The following is a 14,286-nucleotide window of genomic DNA, read 5'->3' as shown; positions in this document are numbered from 1 at the left end:
GAGCAGTGGAGGATTGGACCCTTCTGCATATGTGGGTCTATTTATGATTAACAAGGACTCTCTTATTTGATCGTGTAATAATTTTAAAGGTGTATTTGATTAGAGGTTTTAAAATGTATCTCGTTTATATGATGGCTACAAAGGAGCCACCACGGAGACCTGTTCTGGAAAAGATCAATGCATGGTTTTTTATCCAAATTCCCGAGCTTGCTCTTTTCAAAATGTCACTACAAACTTAAGGATGGAATAATAATCCATATGTAAGTTCTTAAAAAAAAAAAAAAAAAAAACTTCCCACACTTGCAACGTGACATGTTTATAAATCTCAACATTTCAGCCATTTTGTTTATTTATTTAAATGTTGGGTTGTTTCCCAGTACCAATTACGAGCCAATAATTATTTATCAGCTTTTTATTATTAAAAACGGAAGCAATGGGCCATATCATACCATTGATTTCTAAGCAGAACTCCTCATGGAAATCAGCAAAGGCTTCTGGCTTAAAAATGAACAGCATGATCCAATATTTGGATTTTTACTTTTGAAAAGCAAAAAAAGAAAAAATGATAATCAAGAATCAAATGTTTGATAGTAGCTCTCTTAATTTTCTAATTTTGTAACACCCAAGCTGTATTAATTTTACGTCTGTATTTAAAATCACAAAATCAACCAAAAATAAATAATGTACTCCTTTGGGACATCTTGCCCGGTAACCTTCAACCCAGAATGAATTTTTGCTGCAGAATGACAATGTGTTGAAAACAAAGGTTTGCAACAGATGCTTGAAACCCCTTAGCCACAATATGACGAGCACAGTAACAGATCTAAATTACTTCCATGTCATTGCTGCTGGTTGCTGAGGCTGTTAGATGGACTGAGGGGGATGATGACAGCTCTCAAAAGTGCCTAGTTAAAGCTTAACATAAGGCCAGACGGGGGAGGAGGAGTGAGAGAGTTCTACTCCCGATTCTACAATTGACTCACTGTGTGGCCTCAGACATGTCACTTAACCTGTTTGTGCCTCAGTTTCCCCATCTGTAAAGCTGAGGAAAAGATGCGTACGTCACCGAGGTAGTGGCGGCTAGTTCAGAATGATCGTAGAACTCTTTGAAGCTGTAGAGGGATAAACATTAAGCATGACAATGTTGGTTTTGTTTGCGGCTGTATCTGGCTCAGTACTTGGGCCCGAGATGTTAGCCAGGGCCCCAGTCTATTCCGTTCTTACCATTCTTGGAATGAGACACACAGACCAATTTCCATCTTGTCTTTATTGGCAGTTTCACTATAGCTGCAGGGTTTGGTGCAGGACCATATTCCTTGCATACCTCACAAGAAAGGGCAGGAACCAGGGGCAACTGGAGGTGCAGTTGCTGGGTGGCAGAGGAGGCATGAGGCACTTCCTTCCATGTGCCCCTGCACTCCTGCCTGAGTGGCACTGCTGCTGCCTCCATCCCTCTCTGCTGCTCCAGAAGCAGGGAGCAGCCAGGGGAGAGAGGTGCAGAGGTTGTCAGTTTCCGAGAGCTGACCCTGTGGCTGGGTGTTGTGGGAATGGGGGCAGGGGTTGGGGTTGGGTCTGGAAGTACAAATGTCACAGGAGATGCCTGACACGTGGCGAGTCTGTTTCCTTTCACTTTGACCATATTGCAGAAGCACAGTTCTGGAACAGCTCCAGGTGACATGTCCCATCACACCTCTGTCAGAGCCCTTCAGGTTTGGCTGTCTCTGTGGAAGCTGTAAGGGAGTTGTAGGCTCAAGACAACACACAAATTGCACATCCTCAGGAAGTGGCGTTGGGAACCCAATGGATCTCAGGCACAGTTATAGACACTGGCACCTCTAGGGCCTCTACACTTCCTCCCATGGCTGGCTAGGGTGCCACGCTGCCTCCCCTATAGGCAACCGTGCTCAGCAAACTCATTTCTCTTCCGCAAGGCCCTTGGCTTCACTTTGCACTAGAATTCTGTGACCTTACGCCTGTGCATCACATAGGAGCCTCTGTGAGATGGGCAACTTCCTGTAGCAAAAGAAAGAGAGCGAGAGGGGTGGGGGGATGGGAATGGTTGTAGAATTAATTTCAATAGGAAGATTGTTTGATTAAATAATTGTGCCTGGGTTTTTTTTTTTTTTTTTTTTTTTTAAAGTATAAATCATGACTGACATGCAAGGTTATTTTTCTTTTGTAGGATAATTTAGCGATCCTGAAAGCATGAGACTAACAGCAAGCCAGGCATCGCATGAGCAGATACGGACACCCCACCTCTCACACATCTCAATCCCAGCCTGAAACTTCCCCTTATTCCAGTTTTTTGCACTTGCATGATTACCCTGATTTTTTTATTATTATTATTTATTATTTATTTGTGTTGTAATGCCTGGAATCCCCGAGTCACAGAGCAGGAGGCCAGAGTGCTAGGTGCTGTACAAACACAGAATGAAAAGACAGCACTGGCCCCGAAGCTGAATATATTTGAGTTCTCTGGAGACGAGTGACACAGGCTACTAGATGAGGCATTGGACTGGCCACAGGAGACCTGTGCTCTATTCCTTGCTTTCCCATTAACCTGCTGTGTAACCTCATTTCACTTACCTCTGTGTGTCTGTTTCATCTCCCCTCCTCTGCCTATGTTATCCAAATAGATTGTAAGCTGCTTGGGACAGGGACTGTCTCCTGCAGTGGGGCTCTGAGCTCAGCTGGATGCTACAGTAATATAAATAGTAAATAATAAATTCGACAGCAATAGTCTCAAACATTGCAGCAGTACTTTAGTAAACGGTGGAGTTTTGGATTGTTAACACAGGAAGACAGTGGTTAGGCTGCTAGTGGGCGGTGCCTACTGCCTATCATGCTGAGCAATATTGTCTCATTGCTCACTTGTACTCCCCGTCTGTCCATATCCACCTGTTGTCTCTTGTCTTCTCCTTAGATGGTAAGCTCCTTGGGGCAGGGGCTGTGTCTTTGTTCTGTGCTTGCACAAGACCTAGCACCGTGGGCTCCTGGTCCATGACTCGGCCTCCCAGGTGCTAGGGTAAGACAAATAAATAACGATAATAACAAAATGTGGTGGTGGTTTAAAGGCTGAGGCGGTGTGAGATGATATCTGAAGGTGTGGCCGTTTTGTGAGAGAGGCAGACAATGCTCTTCTGGGATGCGGTAGTAGCCTGAGGGAGCTTTGCTGCTTGTATACGCATGTTAGGTATGCAGGGTGGAATTCTGAGGGTAAATATTGGCTCAGCATTGTCTGAAAATAACCCCAGCTTTTGAATCCCGCTCACAGGCACAGACAGCTCCTGTCTAAGCTGCATCTTAATCCTCTCAGCAGCTTTGTTTGCCATGTCTATTGTGGTGCTGTCTCCAGTAATGTAAACTCTCTGTAGTCACTTCTTTTTTTTTTTTTTTTTTTTTTAAATTAGGTGAAAAACCTGACGACAAATGGGAGATTGGGGCCCTGGTCCCCGTGGCAACCATGTGAGCATTCGGATGGGGACAGCACAGGCTCTTGTATGTGCAGGTCACGGTCCTGTGACAGCCCTCGCCCTCGCTGCGGGGGTCGCGGCTGTGAAGGGGCCAGGATCGAGATTGCAAATTGCTCAAGGTACCGCTGCATGGCTGGGAGGGGAACAGGGTGGTTCCTAAATGTCTGGTCTCCTCACCTATGTTTCCACTGGTATCGTCTTGTCTCTGGGCCACATTTGGCCCACGGGGTAAGTGGGCACAACTCCAGTTAAAGTCACTAGGAGCTGCAGGGACTCGGCTCCTCTGAAAAAACAGGCTGAATGTGTGTCAAGTGAGGCCCCCAAAAGCTGAGAGGCCCCCAAGTGAGCGGGTGTATTGGAAAATGTTGGACTTAGCCTCTCTGGGGTTCACTTTCCCCCTGCTGTACAGGGGGAATAGTGAGACGACAGTGCGGTGGCAGGAGACTTAGTTAGGTAATGACTGAACAGTGCTGTGAAGATTAAAAGGTGCTAAGCACACTAGTGTTGCACACTAGTGTTGTGTTTCTAGCCTTGGAAGTGTGGCCAAATGGAAGGGGCTGAGAGACAGTATATTGCAGGGGAGAGTTCAGGTGCCCCCTTTGTGTGCCGGGATCCCTGAGTTAGTGAACCATCAGCATCACGCCACGTAGGGGATTGGTGCCGGCTGGCTGCATGAGACAAGGGCAGACCTAGGAAAGCATCCCTATTCAGGACAGGACTTGCTTATGTCTCATTGCAATCAATGGGACTTAATCATGGATTTAAAGTTAAGCTTGTGCTTAAGTGCTGCCCTAATAGAGCTCAGCTTAGGCCTATGTTTGAGTGCTTTCCTGAATCGGGATCCTATATAGCTTTAATCTGCCTCAGCCCCTCTTTAAACACTCCTCATACTGAGTAGGCCTCACCTCCTCCCCCGAGCTCAGCCCTGCTCTTGGCAGCAAAAGAATCAGCTACATTTGTTAAGGGTCGTATTTGAATCGCAGTCTATTCTTCCAGCTGTGCTGCCTACCCAGCAGAGCCAGCCAGTCCTGCCACTGCTCTGTTGCCTCGTATTGAGGTGACCCTTTCTGTCAGTGACTGATGTCAGGCCCACCAGAGGGACAAGCATTTCAGGATCGCTCACGTTATAGGCTCTGGTCCAGCGGGAAAAGTGGTGGGAACAGCCTGTAAGAAGTGGCTGAAATATGTATTCCATCATAAAACATAGGAAGGCAGCAGGGTTTGAAAAATAGGGACATCTGGTCATCCTACATCCACGTAAGCCCTAGAATTTCCTTTAATTGACTTCATATGCCATTGGGATGTTTCCTCAGAGAGAAAGCAGGATGTTTAAAGATGAGTTTTATTAGAAAGCAGGAGTTGGAAATCTGAAAATGGAAACTTTTTGTTGCCATTAAGACTCCTCTCCACTTGGAATACAAATCACCTGATGGCAGGAAGTGTTATTTTTATGAGGAATATTTTTTGTATATATTTATTTTTCTTTTCCTGCTACAACAGCAACAAAAATCCTCCTTGTAGTTTTTTTTCCCTTTTAAGATTTTGCATAAAACCTCTCCTACTGGGTTGAGGACTGGCAGGTGAGAGGTGGGTTAAAACATGGAAGAGTAAGATTTTCATGTAAAAGGATCTTTCATTCCTTCACCTATGTGGGGAGGAGGGGATATCCAGCACTGTTCTGAAGTCAGGCTGCTCAGAGAAGGCAAGAGCTGATAACGAACACAAAAAACGTTCAGGGCAACTTGGGTTTTAACTTTCATCCTGTACCATGATTGGTGCCAGGCTAAAACGCACTTGTTGCCAGCAGTGTTATTAGTTCAATAAAGGTTTTGAAAAGTAACATCTGTTTTCCAGCTCAGCTTTCGAGCGTGGCTGTAACAGGAGAGCACCTGACTCGTTTCTTTAGTAGACATCAGAAAGTGGCATTTTTTACAAAATGAGATTGCTGGGCTAGAAACAGTAACACATTGAGATGAGGTCTTCAGGGAGAGAGATAGTTGCCTATCTGGTGGCTCAGTCTGAGATGAGAATCTGTGGCACATGAAAGACCGTAATCTGATTCTTCTGTCCCCTGGTCCTATTGAGATTTATGATCTAGTAGTGTTACCAACCCCTATCGTACATCAGGCCCCCAAAATTGTGAGATTGGGGTTAAAAATCATGAGATTTTTTTTAAATTAATAAATGTTGGGGTTTTTTATTTGCCAAATATCACAGGATTCATGATAAAATCCTCAGTTAGCAACACAAGTTATAGCAAATCTGTAGTGTCAGCGTGCCCTCGATGGAGAGGGGTAGTTTTCCCAACTCCTGGGCATTGGCAGAGCTGGTTTTGTGGACCCACCACACCTGAATCCCATTTAGTGGGAGGACCAGTTCATGCAATGGGGTTGGGTTTTAACATGCAAATGTTGGGGTCTGCTGTTGTGTGAGCATATTGACTAGAGAAGGAAGGTAAAGGGATATTGGAGGGGATTGGTCAATGAGACTTGTAGAGGAATGGGATTGAAGGAAAAGGGAAATCATCAACAGTAACATCACAGAAAACTCAGAGAATCCTCAGGTGGGACTTCCAAATTGTTCAGCATTGGCTTAACTCTGCTTTGTTTGAAGTCAATGGGAGCTTTGCCATCAACTTCAGTGGGAACGGAGTTAGGCCAAGGTTGAATGCTTCTGAAAATCCCAGTCCTAACTTGGGGCCTATCGCTTGGGTCTGGCTGAAGTGAAGTGAGCCTTTTTAGAACTAGTGTATCCCAGTGATTTAGTGGGGCTGCCCCTTAGGAACTTTACAGCCTAAGCCTTTGAGTATAGCATGAAACTGGAAGAATTGTAATTAACCCAAATAGCCTGTTTTCTCATCTGCCCCTTCCCTTTTCTCTGTCAGAAATGGAGCTTGGACACCCTGGTCCGCCTGGGCCCAATGCAGCACCTCCTGTGGGATTGGCTTTCAGGTCCGTCAGAGATCATGCAGCAACCCTGCTCCGCGGTATGGGGGCAGGGTCTGTGTGGGACAGAGCAGAGAAGAGCGGTAAGAGGCATTCACAGCCCAAACACTAGAGGGTGTTTCATCCTGGGCAGTGCATTCACTTTCAAGGTTATAAATATGTAGCAGCAGGAAGGATGGGTCTGAAGTTAACGTAGATGAAATGTTAAGAGCTAGTGTTAATGCAGCGTTAGGGCTGACGAGTCAAGCACATAGAAGTGAGGGAATTCCAGAGTTAAGATGCATTAGCTCACCCACATTGACCATCCTCTATATTATAACAAAGCTGAGAAAATCTAAGGCCTTGTCTACACTAGTGGGGTGGGTCGACATAAATTACGCTACTCCACCTACATAAATAATATAGCTTAGGTTGACTTAACGCGGTGTCTTCACTGCGTTGTGTCAACGGGAGATGCTCTCCCGCCGACTTACTTCTCAGGGAGCTGGAGTACCAGAGTTGGCCGGAGAGCGCTCTGCCATCGATTTAGCGGATCTTCACTAGACCCGCTAAATCGACACCCGCTGCATCGATCGCAGCAGCGTTGATCTCCCTGGTAGTGAAGACAAGCCCTAAGACTTCAGTTACCACCGTGCTGCATGCCATGGTTTCTCAGAACTTCGCCGTAGTAGCAGGGATAGAACTGACATCTTCTTGCCCCAAACACAGATGATCCTATCTCTTGTGCTAAAAGAGAATCTCTATCAGCAGTATAACGCCTAGGATACTCAGTTGAGCAGTTCTGATTCCACCCACTAGAGGGCAGTGGTGTACATACACTCTAGTCAGCGTACACATCAGTTGCACCTTAATTACAACTCCAATTCACTCCGTCAGGTCAGTGTTAATGGTAATTATGTGCGAAAAAGAAAGGACCCAGTTTGACTTTCAGATCTCAGGTTGAGTTTGCAGGGTTGGGCATGAGAAAAAGCTGTTTTTACTTGAAAACTGAGGAAATCTGATCTGGAATCATTGAAAGACAATAAATTTGGAATGCACAATACGTTTTCCACAGAATCACTTCTCAGAGTCCAGCCACTCCTTAAGCAAATGCTTTAAAGTATCCCCATGTGGTTTCTAGCTTTGACATTTCATTAAAGGCCATTTCTACTTGGCAGCAGATTTTTGCTGGTCTCTTGAGTAGTGACTTAAGACAGGTTTCTCTGTGTTTTTCACTGTGCAAAGGGTAATTCATTTCACTTTCTTGACTCTGGACATCTTCATGTTTGGCTTGATTTGTGGCCATTCAAAAGGAACTTTAAAGACTGCATGTCAGTTGTGGTCTAAGTTTAAAGACCGGAGTGATTAAAATTCAGATGGAGTTTGATTCAAAAGTTGAACAAAAACGATGTTCCCTTTTTAAAAGGAAACATGAAACAACATTAATCTGCTTTTAGGTACAGCCCAACTTCAGACACTAGTTACCTGTGTTCCAAACATCAATAAAGGTGGGATTTTCAAAAGAGCAGTTTGTCATAGGGTTTCCAGGTGTCTGGTTTTCGACCAGAACCCCGGGTCGTAAAGGGGCCCTGGCGACTCTGGTCAGCACTGCTGACCGAGCCACTAAAAGTCCGGTTGACAGCGTAGCGGGACTAAGACAGGCTCCCTGCTTGCCCTGGTTCCGCACAGCTCTCCGAAGCGGACAGCATGTCCGGCTCCTAGGTGCAGGGGCGGCCATGAGGGCTCCATGCGCTGCCCCCACTCTGAGCACCGGCTCCACAGCTCCCCATTGGTCGGGAACTGTGGCCAATGGGAGCTGCAGGGGCAACGCCTGTAGGTGCGGGCAGCGTGCAGAGCGCCCTGGCCCCTCTGCCTAGGAGTCAGACATGCCGGCCGCTTCCAGGAACTGCGTGGAACCAGGGCAGGTAGGGAGCCTGCCTTAGCCCTGCTGTGCCGCCGATGGGGAGCCGCCTGAGGCAAGCGCTGCCCAGCTGCAGCCTGCACCCTGAACCCCCCTCCTGCCCCCCAACCCCCTGCCCAAGGTCAGAACCCCCTCCCGTACCCTAACTCCCTCCCAGAGCCTGCACCCCTCACCCGCTCCCGCACCCCAACCCCCTGCTCCAGCTCTGAGCCCCCTTCTGCACTCCATACCCCTCATCCCTGGCCCCACCCCAGAGTCCACACCCCCACCCACACCCCAACCCCCTGCTCCAGCCCTGAGCCTGCTCCCACACCCTGAACCCCTCATTTCTGGCCCCAGCCAGAGCCCTCGCCCCCTCCTACACCCCAACCCCCTGCCCCAGCCCGGTGAAAGTGAGTGAGAGTGGGGGAGAGCGAGAAACGGAGGGGGGGGATGGAGTGAGTGGGAGTGTGGCCTCAGAGAAGGGGCGGGGCAGGAGCGGGGCAAGGGTATTTGGTTTTGTGCGATTCGAAAGTTTATCAGGGGCTCAGCACCTGTAACTGGGGACAGATTGAAGAGCTCCCCTCCCATTTAGGCACCTAAAATAAGGACCAGATTTCCAAAATGCTCAGCACCCAGCGTCTACCATTGTGACACATGTGGGTTGGGGGTATGGCTTTTTTGAAAATCTATCAGATTGATTTTGCTATCCAAATGAGATCTGAACTCTTTTGAAAATGTGCCCCTGACTGTGGGTGCCGAGCTTGTTAGCAAATCTCCCCCTAAATGGTTAACCACCTTGGGTTAAGTGCAAAGTGTGAAATTCACTCCTGTGTGGCATGCCAGCAAAGCCCACACTTCCCTTAAGTTTGACTTTGGTGGCACATGAATTTCACCCAAAACGTATGTAATGGCTGTGATCCTGCTTTGGGGGTGGCATTTAAACCCCATAGCCCTCTGTCCTTCGGATGCCTCTAGTAAGTGACAGGGATTCTCTGATGTGCTTTGCCCACACTCTTTCAGATTCTGCAACGAGAACAGTCCATGCCCATTACCAATATTTTGGTCTTCGTGGGGCCCCTGGAATAAATGTAGTGCGAATTGTGGTGGAGGGATACATTCCAGGCAGAGGTCCTGCGAGAATGGCAACACCTGCCCGGGCTGCGCTGTGGTATGTATTATTTACTGGCATTGTATTCAGCCTACAAGGGAGCTCGTGTTTATTTTTTCATTTTTTGTGCTAGTAAAAAATGCCAGGAGCAACTTCTGCTAGGCGAGATGGTGGGGAGAATGGTAGGTCAGTGGATTCAGTCTATATCGGGAGGTAGCCAAAGCTCATGGAACTTGATGCCGGGGTGGAGGGAGGGAGGGGTATCTTTATACTGACTTCAGTTGGCTTTCGATCAGGCCTTTTGCCCTCACTTGTCTGGGAAACTGAGAGCGTTCCAGCAGTTTTTTTCCTTTACATCTCACTCCCGTGGAGGAGCCTCCTGCAGTTAGCGGGAGCCCTGCACATACCACAGAAATGGGCCTCACGCGCATTTGACAATGGACGGTGTATTTAATCAGCCTGCTGGTGATACACTGGTTAACATTTCCATTGTATTTCTCCACAGTTTGTCAGCTGATGGGTGCACACTATTTTGAATTAGTTTGTTTTAGAAAGGTTTTTCTTTATGAAGGATTTTCCTAGGTGTAAGCAGATTTGATCAGGGACCTCTGATTTTGTTCACAAGCCATTTGGCATCTACTCTAGAGTCATATAAAGTCCTGAAGCAGGAATATTCTTGTCCCCCTGCCAGAAGGAATTCCCTTATTCTTTTTAAAAAACAGGAACTCAGTGTTATTTATTGGAATTCATCCTGTAACGTGGTGGTGATGGGGTTGTCAGAATCCAGGACCACCGTGCTATCCGCCCATACAGAACCTCTACAAATGTCAGTAGGAACTCAGACCTAGACTGAGGACCTATATGGCCCATCGTTCTCACCGTATATGTCAGAAACCCAAATCAAAAGAGAGGTTTTCTAAAAGCCTCTTCAGAAGTAAACAGATAGTGCCACGACTGGAATATAAAGTGCTGGAGAATGGGCTAATGCTTTTACTTCAATGATGGGCCATGCACTTCTGTAGATTTAACTTTCAGGATTGTCCCACTGCTGTTCACAGCCAGAGATGTACTATTGTTTATTTCATTTATTACTTGCATTGTGGCCCTGTCCAAAATGTGTTAGGCACTGTCCAAATGTGTGCAAAGACCTGTTCTCTGCTCTGAAGAGCTTGCAATCGGCAAAGAAACAAAAACAAAGAAAGGAGACATAGGCCACAAGTCAGTGGGTGAAATTCATCCCATGCCGAAGACCTGTATGAGGCCTCTGCACCAGTTAACTCCCAGTTAATCCCTCTGGATCATGCTGTCCTTCTGCATGGGGGTGAATTGTATCTGGAGCACTCAGGGTGATGCAGGTGCATGCCTTCTTAGATCCACGTGTTTTCGTGCTGGTTTCTTGAGTGTAAAGGAATTCTTTCCTCTTAGCTGTGCTGCAGACGTGTTATAGTCATTAAGCTCATCCATAAGCAAGTTGGGAGTAACGAGAAATGATTTTCCTGGTTGGTAGGAATACAAGACCTGCAATCCAGAGGGCTGCCCAGAGGTGCGCAGAAACACGCCCTGGACCCCCTGGATGCCCGTGAACCTCACCCAGAATGGAGCCCGCCAAGAGCAGCGCTTCCGCTACACCTGCCGCGCCCAGCTGGCTGATCCTCACGAGCTGCAGTTTGGGAGGAAGAAGACGGAGAGTCGGTTCTGCCCCAATGACGGCTCGGCGGTTTGTGATACCGACTGTACGTCCCGCCGGCTCGCCCAGAGCCCGAGGCCAAGCTCAGCTTTGCATCCTTTGTGGTGGTGAAAGGGGGGCGCAGTCAGGAATAAACGCTGACCTGTGCTCTGACACCACCACATACTGCAGGGATGGCAAGAGTCTCTAGACCCAACTGTCACTGGCCCTGGCATGGGAGCACCATGCAGGGAGGCTGCAAGGAGCATTTGTTTCCCTGCACTCAAGGGGACACAGTCTTAATCCCTGTGCTTATGGGAGTGTAGTGACTGCTTCCTCCTAGTGCCCGCTGGGGGCTGAGATGCTGCAGGTGGGGGCGTAGCCTCACCCGTTCTCTCTAGCGGGGAGGGACATCCTGAGGTGTGGCATGTACGCTCCCACTGCGTGTTCTGGAGGCCCAAGGGGAAAGCACAAATCCTCCTGGTGCTGCCTGTGGGGCAGAGAACCTCTGTGCTGCCTGTAGCACAGGTCAGTGCTTTTCAGGCCCAGTCTGGCCCTCGTCAGTTTGTTGCCCCTGTGATATTGCGGGTTTGGTTTTTCACTTCATTGGGTTTGCACAGGGAAACCAGATTGCTCCCTTGCATTTCCCTTTCGGTTTCACTCTGGAGCAGTCGAGCCACGCTGTTGGCACTGGGTTTCCAGCACCGCTGGGGGATGCAGTTTCCACAGAATTCCTCCCCAGAGCCTGAATATGGAATGAGTTTGTTTCCAAGCCAAAGCCCTGCCCCAAAATTAACACTTTTGTGTCTTATTTGTGCTTCTTGAAGCTCTAGTTGACGATCTTCTAAAGACTGGTAAGACCTCTGCACGGATTATCAATGGGGGCTGGTCCTTTTGGGGGGCCTGGTCATCGTGTTCCAGGGACTGTGAATTAGGCTTTCGGATCCGGAAGAGAACATGCACAAACCCAGAGCCGAAAAATGGTGGCCTGCCCTGCGTGGGATCAGCAATGGAATACCAAGATTGTAACCCACATCCCTGCCCAGGTAAAAATAATTTCTTTCCGCCACAAAATTATGTGCTCTTCTCATGAAGACTCAATAGTTCTAAATGTCTGTTTTTAACTTGTATCACTTTTTTGAAGGTATTTAAATAAGCTTTGGACAACCTGTGATACGTGCACACTTCAGTGCTATGCCTTGTGCCCTCTGTCGTCCCTAGAGGGCGACGTACCAACATGCTCTAGAGAGCAGCACTGTAGCTTAATTTCCATTTTTCTAGCCACTAGAGGGTGACTAACACACACTTGTGCAGGCATAGTGCTCCATCCAACAGAGGGCAGTGTGGTGCCCTTACCCCTGGTGAGAGGACAACAAATGTGGATTACTACTGCGTAGAGATGCTTGTTGTGGCAATTTTTTTGTGTGAACACTTGTTTCTTCTCACTTCCCACCTCTCCTGCTTATGTACTGTCTTCACCATGGGCATTTCCTCCTGACATCAATTAGCATTTCCTGCACGGCCAGCAGGGAGTATTCGTGCTAGGTTACCTGGTTTTCGAGTTTGTCCTCGTGTTTTCGTTGCAATTATGGTCCAGAATAGTACTCAAAGTGAAGGCCCTACTTGAATTGCAGGATGATTGTCAAAAAATTGTTACTGACTTGCGGACAAGCCGCGGAGAATCGTATCAAAGTAGTAATGGATCTTATGGTTTGTTGTAATAAGGTCCATTATTCTTTCTGTGATTTTCCGCTGTCGGCACCCCAGGGCTGAGAGCAGCAACCCTGGGCTAAGAGCAGGGGCTTCCACTGTCGGCCGCCGGTTCGGACGGGGCTCCCACTGTCAAAATTGCAGGGGAAGCCTAATATTGCGGGATCCACAATTTCCGCAGTGTTGCGAATTAACTAGGGCCTTACTCATAGTCCATGGACTCTCCCCACTCCACTTCTCTTCACCCTGTAGAAACAATTTCAGCCGTCACTTCACCACTGAACAGTAACAATACTTAGCCACTTCCTGTGAAACACTTTATGCCCTGGGGGTGAAATCACTATAACTGCTAAGTATCATTATGAGCAGTATCATTTATTATATTTCTTATATTTTAAAATATCAAAGGCGAAGCTAAATGGTGTTGCCATTTTGGTTGGATGTATTCCTGGAGGTTTCATCCTACAACAATAATCTTTAATTAAAGATTAATCTTTAATTCCTGGAGACTCCAGGACAGTCCTGGAGGCTTGGCAACCCTAAAGCTAAAGCTGCCATTTTTAGACAGGAGAGATGTGAACATAATGGTCTGAGCACAATGAGAGTGACAAAATTTGAACCACGTGGCCCGTAAAAATTAAAAATTTGAACTCTGCAAAGACGGCTTTTACTCTTATTTTGGAACATCCCAGTGGCTTTTCACTAACGGTTGTGCCCTTTTGTGCACCCTGCGTAGCTTTTCTTTTTTCCTTTTTACAGTGATTTATTGCACACTGTTTTGAGTGCATGGTTCTTATATCGGTTTATCTCTGCCTCCCTCCTTCTTTCTCTGTGTGTATAAATATACCGGTATATATTGCACTGAATCAAATTTGAAGGAACGGAACATGGATATGAGAAAAAGGGGGAGAGTGTCTAGTAGCCAGAATATGGGTTTGTGAGCCCGGACTCATGGGTTCCATTCTCAGCTTTGCCATTGACTGGCTGCGTGAGCTCGGGTCAAGTAACTTCTCTGTGCTTCAGTTCTCCAGTCTGTAAAAGGGGTTGATCTACACATCTCACAAGGGTGTGCTGAGACTTACTGTTAGTAAAGCACTTTGAAATCTACGCAAACTCAAAGACTAATTATTGCATTAAAAATGTTTGGGTTGTAGCAGCTATTTGTTTCCAAGAAATCTAGGTAGTTCAGCCTCCTCGTAGGTGAAGTGGGCCTTGTCAGGAAATAGGTAAATAATAGATTATGAACGTGGCTATATTATACATGTGTAAGAACAAAGAGACATGAAAAAGAATTGTTTCCTTTAGAGCATTCTAAGATACAGGGTTCTCTCTGGCTGAATAACAGATATGTTTGATTCAGCATCTATGGAGTATAACATGTTTAACCTCGTTGTTGGTTTAAGTTGTCCTTTGTCAGGCACAGACGTTGCACCAGGAAATCTCTATTCCTAGTGGCACAGAAAGAGCTCGTTAGGTTGGGCTGGGCTGCCTAGGAGGTCGAG

At 47.1% G+C, this 14,286-nt stretch overlaps 1 protein-coding gene across 2 annotated transcripts in view; it reads left to right on the top strand.

Moving 5' to 3' along the window:
* SEMA5B (semaphorin 5B) overlaps nucleotides 1-14,286 on the top strand; it is a 336,474-nt gene that overhangs the window by 296,920 nt on the left and 25,268 nt on the right. For both annotated transcript variants that reach the window (XM_024205720.3, XM_024205721.3), the window contains exons 14-18: nucleotides 3,411-3,592; nucleotides 6,358-6,501; nucleotides 9,321-9,468; nucleotides 10,916-11,141; nucleotides 11,902-12,120. In XM_024205720.3, coding sequence (XP_024061488.2) covers nucleotides 3,411-3,592; nucleotides 6,358-6,501; nucleotides 9,321-9,468; nucleotides 10,916-11,141; nucleotides 11,902-12,120 — 919 coding nt within the window. The remainder of the gene's footprint in view (nucleotides 1-3,410; nucleotides 3,593-6,357; nucleotides 6,502-9,320; nucleotides 9,469-10,915; nucleotides 11,142-11,901; nucleotides 12,121-14,286) is intronic.

Source organism: Terrapene carolina, unplaced genomic scaffold (genome assembly GCF_002925995.2).
Source record: "Terrapene carolina triunguis isolate 2854851 unplaced genomic scaffold, T_m_triunguis-2.0 Scaffold62, whole genome shotgun sequence".
Classification (NCBI taxonomy): Eukaryota; Metazoa; Chordata; order Testudines; family Emydidae; genus Terrapene; species Terrapene triunguis.
Note: the sequence above shows the minus strand (reverse complement) of the source record. Positions and strands in the feature narration are given on the sequence as shown.